The 8,076-nt window shown below is 39.6% G+C and overlaps 1 protein-coding gene and 1 non-coding gene across 4 annotated transcripts; one reads left to right on the forward strand and one right to left on the reverse strand.

Moving 5' to 3' along the window:
• Positions 1–480: 480 nt before the first annotated feature.
• Positions 481–4,127, forward strand: LOC104418451 (BTB/POZ domain-containing protein SR1IP1). Of its 3 annotated transcripts, none has more exons than XM_010029806.3 (5): positions 481–936; positions 1,086–1,155; positions 1,482–2,096; positions 2,195–2,737; positions 3,345–4,127. In XM_010029806.3, exons 1-5 carry the CDS (start codon positions 899–901, stop codon positions 3,870–3,872), a joined length of 1,794 nt encoding a protein of 597 aa, XP_010028108.2. In that variant the 5' UTR covers positions 481–898; the 3' UTR covers positions 3,873–4,127. The 3 variants fall into 3 exon arrangements, with proteins under 3 accessions (XP_010028108.2, XP_010028106.2, XP_010028107.2); XM_010029804.3 differs by having other exon boundaries at positions 481–901; XM_010029805.3 differs by having other exon boundaries at positions 481–901; positions 2,198–2,737.
• A 2,251-nt stretch (positions 4,128–6,378) lies between these two features.
• LOC104418452 lies at positions 6,379–7,776 on the reverse strand. The gene is made up of 3 exons (XR_005546400.1): positions 7,359–7,776; positions 6,907–7,033; positions 6,379–6,472 (listed from the first exon to the last, which is right to left on the reverse strand). It is a non-coding gene; the product is annotated as an uncharacterized LOC104418452 (transcript).
• Between the last annotated feature and the right edge of the window lie 300 nt (positions 7,777–8,076).

The following is an 8,076-nucleotide window of genomic DNA, read 5'->3' on the forward strand; positions in this document are numbered from 1 at the left end:
ATAATTTGAATGCGTGAAATTGAAAAGATTAATTTTTTAATTTAAATGGGTAAAACGTTTCTGGAAAAATGATTTTTTAGAAAATATCTTTTTTTATTATGTAATTATTCCCAAAACAAAGACAACATTAACTACTTCCAGAATAATCTTCTCCGGTCAAACTAGTCAATAATAAAATACGAAATGATGACTATCATCATATTTTTCCACAGATGATCCGAGAGTACTTAAGTTCCTCGTCTCTTGCTGGAGTCCGATACCAGAACGAAATTTCACCATTAGCAGTAGGGTTACCATGACACGACTCTGTGAGGGATTTAAGATGTGTACTTTTGTGGACATCAATAATTTGCACGTGGAAACTTCTTCCCGTGCCCCCCACTGAACCCGAGAGAGAGAGATAGAGAGAAGAATCTCATCATCATCATCATCATCATCATCATCGTCATCTAAATGTAAAACAAAACTCTCATAGCTCACACCACACACCACACACCACACACCACACACTCTAGCTCCAATCCTGCACTTCTCTCGCGCACTCTCCCTTCCACATTTTAATTATACCCAAAAATGCCTTTCCTCTCCCCCACACATCTTCTGAAAAATTCTAAAATGGGAATTTCACAACATTGATGACTGGTCGCAGGAGTCTTGAGATAAATGGTGGAATTTTTCTGAGCGTTTGGTCCGAGCTTCCCACTTCCATTCCTACGTGTGTCCGTGCGCACGCGCGTGCATGGGCTGACATCACCATGCTCCATCTCATGGAGGGAAGATCATGATAAAGACTCTGCAATCTGTGTGACATGGTGGATCTTGATGACGAGAGAGGTGTTGCCAGCAGGAATTCCAAGAAGAAGGAGCTTCTTTCCACTGTTATGGAAAGAACCAGCGCATGGTTTTTGCACTTTACCTGTTCTTCCAAATGCTTCGGTCAACAACTAGTATTCTTAAATGCCTTGTTGTTATGGTTTAAAAGTGAATACTTTCTTTTTCTTTTTCTTTTTTCTGGAAAAGAGAACTAATAACTGTAGGGGGAAAATTTGGTGAAAGAAGGTGATTGATGAAAGTCAATTTTTCAGGATCTTTTCCCAGGAAATTCCCAGTGATGTCACCGTTCATGCCGCAGGAACTTCCTTTGCACTCCATAAGGTCTCTCTCTCTCCCCCCCCTCTCTGTGTATGTGTATGTGTATGTGTATGTGTGCGTGTGGAAGTCCCTTTCCTCTCAGTTAAGTCTTGATTACCGCACAAACGATTGATGATGGTGGATACCCATAAAGGAAAACAAGAGAATCAACTAGAGCTCTATCAGATGTATGTGAATGTAATTTGATTCTTTATCTGAGACAGCTACCTTTGCCAAGCTCACAATCATGTTGATCTAGGGTAGATTTCGAGTTGATCAACTAATTCATGCTTTTTAGGGAGATTTTACATCCAAATAGTGCTCATATTCAACTCAAATTATAATTGCAGTTCCCGTTAGTCTCAAAATGCGGGTGCATAAGGAAACTTGTATCAGAATCAAGCGAAGCTGATCTTTCTAATATTGAACTAGTTGGCATTCCTGGTGGGGCAGAAGCATTTGAGCTTGCCGCCAAATTCTGTTATGGGATTAATTTTGAGATCAGCACCAAGAACATCGCAATGCTACGATGTGCTGCCGAGTATCTTGAGATGACTGAGGACTATGCAGTAGGCAACCTAGTGGGAAGAACTGAGGCCTACTTGAAGGAAGTGGCATTGAAGAGCATTGCAGGAGCCATCACTGTTTTGCACATGACAGAAAGCCTCCTTCCGATTGCAGAGAAAGTGAAATTGGTCGTCCGATGCATTGATGCAATAGCATTCTTAGCCTGCAAGGAGAGTCAGTTCTCCGTGAATGGTGGGAACGAGGATGGTAATGCTATGATTTCTTCTATGGTGTCGCATCAAAAGAGCCCCTTTGTGGAATGGTGGGCTGAAGACTTGACAGTTCTTAGAATTGATATCTTTCAGAGAGTTCTCGTTGCAATGACAGCCAGAGGTTATAAGCAATATGCACTCGGTCCAATTCTTATGCTTTATGCCCAAAAATCTCTGAGAGGGTTGGTAAGTTCATGGCAAATACACTAAATTCTCAAGATAGGAAGTTTTCTTTAATGCAGGACAGTTTCTGTATTTCAGAAGCTGATCTTTTGTTTCTAAAGCAGGACATATTTGGGAAGGGAAGAAAGAAAATTGAGCCAGAGCAAGAGCATGAGAAGCGGGTCATTTTAGAAACAATAGTAAGTCTTCTTCCAAGGGAAAAGAATACTATGTCGGTAAGCTTCCTCTCGATGCTTCTTCGTGCAGCTATGTATCTCGAGACCACAGTAGCTTGTCGCCTGGACTTGGAGAAGAGGATGGGCTTGCAATTACCACAAGCTGTTCTAGATGATCTGTTGATACCTTCTTATTCTTTTACGGCGGGCACATTGTTCGATGTCGATACCATGCAGCGGATCATGATGAACTACTTGGAGTATGATATGGATGGGAGACGTTTTGGATCTAATGCTGAAGAAGACTTTGTTTCTGCTCCTCCTAGTGATATGGAGAGGGTTGGGAAGCTTATGGAGAACTACCTTGCAGAGATAGCATCAGATCGGAATTTGTCTGTCTCAAGGTTCATTAGCCTTGCTGAGTTAGTTCCAGAACAAGCAAGGGTGACAGAAGATGGAATATATAGAGCCATTGACATCTACCTCAAGGTTTGTTTTGTCATCTGTTTTTCTCTTTCTTCTTCCATCTAGTTATCTGATGGTTTTCCTTGCTATCCTCATGAAATATCTGAATCAAGTTGATGCTTCAATGGATGAATATATATCTCCATACGTATGCATTTGCTCCAAGTGAATAAACAGATGAATCTTGCAGCCATGTGCTGCTGATGTGTGACTTCCTCCATCTATGATGTTTACGTACCTTTCAGGAGATTCCTTGAGATCATGGTTAATATCCTGTTTTCTTCAGAAGTTGTTTTCCTAACGAAGTTGTAACTTTCATATCTTTAAAAGGCACAAAGAAATTTACAGTTTCAATCAGCAACAATTTTACTGAGGAAAAATCAAGAATCTCACTCTATGATCCACAATGAGGAGTACCGTAGTGTCTTTAAGAAACACTAAACTAGCTAAACTGGCAGAAACATCATAATGTGTCCATTGTACTAACTTTTGAGAAGGTTTCCGCTCATATGTGCATTATGAAATATGGGTCCATTTCTGTGTCACTATTTGTGGAGTATTTAATCTTGTTCACTTTGTGCATCATGACAAGTGTTTCCTTTTCTTAATAAGGTCTCTTCTCATTTCATAGGCTCATCCTGCTCTCAGTGAACTGGAAAGGAAGAAAGTTTGCAGCTTGATGGATTGCCAGAAGCTATCAAGAGAAGCCTGTGCTCATGCTGCTCAGAACGACCGGCTTCCTGTTCAGACTGTGGTACAGGTCCTGTATTATGAGCAACAGCGCATGCGAGATGCCATGAATGGAAGCCTAGGGGGTGAATCCCCTGCTGCTCCACGCAAGTTAAATGTGTACTCCACTGACATCCACCCAGTCTCGGACGAACTCTCTAGATTGAAACGAGAGAACGAGGATCTGAAAATAGAGCTAGTCAAAATGAAGATGAGGTTGAGAGAGATCGAAAAATCGACACTGAAATCAGCTGGAGGAAGCCCGGCAGGGAGCACACCGTCATCTGCTGATAAGCCTCCTTTGCCTCGAAAATCATTTATAAACTCAATGTCAAAAAAACTGGGTCGGCTTTATCCATTTGGAGTCGCCCCTCCCAATGCTAAAGGTAAAATGAAGCCAAGCAAGGACCGTCGGCATTCAATATCTTGAGGAGTTGGTATGCCTTGAAGCTGTTTGATACTTCAAGAAGAGTTTAGCTGTCTTCTTGTTTAGCTTTATGAGGATCGCAAGGGTATCTAGAAGCTCCTATCATTCTGTTTCTATCTTTCATTTTATCCTTTTTTCCTCTTCATTGTGTGTTGTAAATATTTTTATCATATGATAGATTGTGACAGTTAAATGACGAATGTAGTATTGCCAGGGCGAATGTAGCATTGCCAGAGCGAATTCATGGGTGTTCCTCTATGAGACCATATTGCCGAGTCATCTCTTTCATGAGAGTTTCTGGGCAAGTAAGGTTTTCTCTTGACAGTTTCCACAGGTGAATTATACACTAAAGAAGAAAACAGCAGTAACAGTTTAAGAAAAGGAAGAAAGTGAGAGAAGCGATTCTTATGCTGACATTGTAATCTAATGTTCAGACCGTAACCGTCCTTCCAAGTTAACAGGAACCAAAATGCTTTCAAAATCCGCTAAACTTCTTAACCTTTTTCATGAAAGAAGATGCACAACATTCTAGGTCAATGCTATTGGCAGTTCATTACCTTCAGTGTGAATGCTGTTTGTTGAAGCCATTTGTCTTGATGCTATCGGAGGAGATTCAGTTATCTATTAAGCACAAACGCACACATACCGGCACACATACCGCTCGCGAAGTTTTTCCAGTTTGATCCTCATCAAGAATCGCGAGTTTTCTGGAATCACAAATTCCCCATCGTGGAAGGAACATAACATCAAATTTGTGTCCATGGATTCGTTTGAATACTTGTACAAGTCCAGTCCAACATGCGACACTCTCTAAAATTATCAAGGATAAAGGCTGCAAGGATTTGATTTCTATTTGTTTATCGGGTTACCTTCTCTGTGTTTTGACAGTTGTTCTCTTCATTTTCAGATTGAAGAGAACGTGAGGTTTTGGAGATCATTTTCGGATGTTTTGTAGTTTAACTTTGTTAGCCTTGCCCATGGACGTAGACCAATTGCCAAACCACTTTTATTGCTATTTGCTCTGTGATATCTATTTTGGGTTTATATATAAAAGCTACGCATATCATTACTGAAACTGAAATATTGGGTGGACTACTCTTTTGTCCGTTGTATTTATTGTTTCCAAGCTATTCCTATATCTAAAACACTGCTCGTCTCTGCACAATCTTCTTGTTCTTCTAGTAAAACTCTTGGCTCGAGCTCCACATGCATTTTCTTGAATAAAAACTAGTTGGAGCATTCTAAGCCCATAGACACAGCAAACAAAGCTATGACACCATGAAAGAATCAAGTCATAGAGGACACAGATAGGATAGTTATATTGCTTCACTCACTGTCTTCCATAGTGGGACCAGAATGCTAGATATTATAGTATGTAGAAATGGACTCTTTTGTCTGTTTAAACTGCATCCTCCTCGTTAGTTTTGGTAAATATTGATTATAAAAAGAAACAAATAGCAAAGTCATATGATCTGTAACTATGCTCTGAAATTGGACAGAAATCTTGGAGAAAGCTAAATTGATGTTAATTATTCTGTGAAGTCTCCATGGGTTTTTTGCAAGCCAGAGAAAGAAGCAAATTTTTTACACGAGTATCCCACCCACTAGACTAGAAACAGAGGTGGGAAAGAAAAGAAATTAAGAGGTGAAAAGATTCGAACTTCAAATTATCAATCAGAGGCCAAATTAGTCTATTGGAAACAGTTTAGCTGGAAAAAGAAAAAAGAAAAAAAAGAAAAACCTAGAATCATCTAACATCTCTTAACTAGAGTTTAAACTCAAGACCTGGAAAAGCCAAGGGGGCTGTTTTAGGACTCTCTCTCTAATCAAGCCCTCCTCGACTCCGTCACCGGTTTCGCCTTTCCCTCCATTTTCAGAAGCTTTCTTCGTGTAAGGCATCTGAACAGGACCTAATTGATGGGTGCCGCACTGTGACCCGTTGTGACTCGACGATCTCGAGGAGGAAGAAGAAAAGGTTGGACTGGAATCTGAAGTCAACGCTGTATCCACTCTCTTACTCCTCCTGCTCTTGTAGCGTGTGGGGCCTAATGTCAGCTCAATCTCGCTCTCGTCTAAAATCTCCGAGTTAACTCCGACTAATCCCTCCGATTCGGCATTGTTGTATACTCGGGCCAGCTGTTCAAGGTCGACACTCCATCTTTGAACTTGGAAGAGGATTAGAATTGTGACTATAAATGTAATTCGATTTCTCCAGGTGTAGCCCTTCTCCATGGATGCTGCTGCTGCTGCTCTTAGAGTTCTTCATCAATGCCTTCTGGATCCGGTATAGACGATGAAGTTCATAAACCTACAATTTCAATCCAAAGTTAGTATAATTCAGAGAGTTGATTAGAGCCAGCAAGGAATTCTGTAACTTGTCCGTAAGATGGGGAGGATGAAGAAGTATACCTGCTCTCTGAATGTCTCTTCATGCTTTAACATTGCCAACTTCATGTGTTCTTTATCATATGGCCTCAGAAGCTTCTCCATTTGAAGCTTTAATGGAGGTTCCAAGCTAGTCAAATTCGCGATAACAATTTGCTGTCAAGTGCTTCTTTCGTAACCAGTTGCACTCGAATTTGGGTCTGGAATTCTTCACTTCTCTATGTTGGAAAAAGAAAGATCGCAATAGATGAGAAAGAAGTAGGTAATTGGACTGGAGAGGGAGAGTGATAAGAGCTGTAAAATGTTTCTTTGAATGGTACCCTAATAAATGGGTGTTAATATAAACTGTTTCAAGGATAATTTGTCTCTTTTCTTGGCTTTTTTTTTTTTTTTTTGCTTTCTAACACAAATATCTAGCAACACACATGACAGGTTGACATTTTCCATCAGACAATAATTGCACACCTGTTTTAGCATTTTCCAAGAATATAGTCCATTTTATTTCCTTAGATCCCAAGTATCTCGGGGCAATTCATGCTTGGTTGCTCATTTTAGAAGGCTGAGGTTGTGAAATTGATGTACAGTATACTAGAAAATCTGACAGCACCAAAGAAAAAGACTAAAAACAGAAAAAAGAAGAATTAGTTCTTACAAATTCTGCTGTCAAATCTCACACAGATCTTCTCTCAGACATCTTGCATGGACTCTTTGAAATCTTTGTGAAACAAGAACAATTATCACCATGAAGACTTCTTTTTCTACGTGATTATGATCGAAACCTGGGGCTCCAATACAAGAATTATTAGTTTTTGTGTACTTGTAAGATCTCTAGCTGATCCCAAATACATGGCAAAGCAAACAAGACAAAGCGGTGAAAAAGAAAAAGAAAATTGCGAAGAAAAGAAAAGATAAGAACATGCCATCTATCATTACAGTCCGATGTTGTAAATAGAGGTGATCACTCTTAGTGAAAGGACTAAAGAGTATAAGGTGGTGTATATTTTGGTAAATTGATAAAGAAGAAGACTCGAGAAGAAGAAGAAGAAGAAGAAGAAGAAGAAGAAGAAGAAGAAGAAGAAGAAGGTGTAAGATATACCATCCAACCTGAAAGAGTTTGGTGAGTTGATGAGGAAGGAACTTTCTGTTTGGCCTGAAACAGAGAATGATGACTGTGTGATCTCTCTTAAAGAGAAAAGGCCAACACTTAAAGGTCTCGCCTCTATCTGTTAGTTTCAACTCTTTCTTCTTCAGCCAAAGCTTACTTTTTTTTCCTTCACAAAGAGAAAAGGAGACTTTGCCCTCCCATCACATTGTCTCTATGAGTACATGATCATGCCAAAGCAGATACAGAAACATATACTTAAATAATGGGGATAATGATAATGCAAGCTATAGAAGAATTTGAGATTGTCTCTCAAAGTTTCACAGAACCCAAAAAGCTTTGATGATTAGATGCATATTCAAGTCACAGGCATGCCGAACAAATCCCAGTGCCCTCAGCCAATCCCATTTAGGGTTAGTGAAAGAGATGCCCCAGACAAATCCAGCAATGCACACATATTTTATGCAGATATCTTGGAATAAAAGAACTGATCCCATGTTATCGTTTATGTGAAATTGTTTAAGATTGTTGGGTTGCATTCTTTATGATTGTTAAGGATCCAAAAGCCTCTTTCCATAGCTCAAGACAATCATAAAGATAAACAAAGGCCTGCCAAAAAGAAAGAAAATGAATCACATGCACCCAGCAGTTTTATGATCAAGTACGAGTTGTCTCATGTATTTTTTAAACTTGTCTGTTATGTTTATGTCATAGATTAAT

This window comes from Eucalyptus grandis, chromosome 9, assembly GCF_016545825.1.
Source record: "Eucalyptus grandis isolate ANBG69807.140 chromosome 9, ASM1654582v1, whole genome shotgun sequence".
In the NCBI taxonomy this organism is placed as follows: Eukaryota; Viridiplantae; Streptophyta; class Magnoliopsida; order Myrtales; family Myrtaceae; genus Eucalyptus; species Eucalyptus grandis.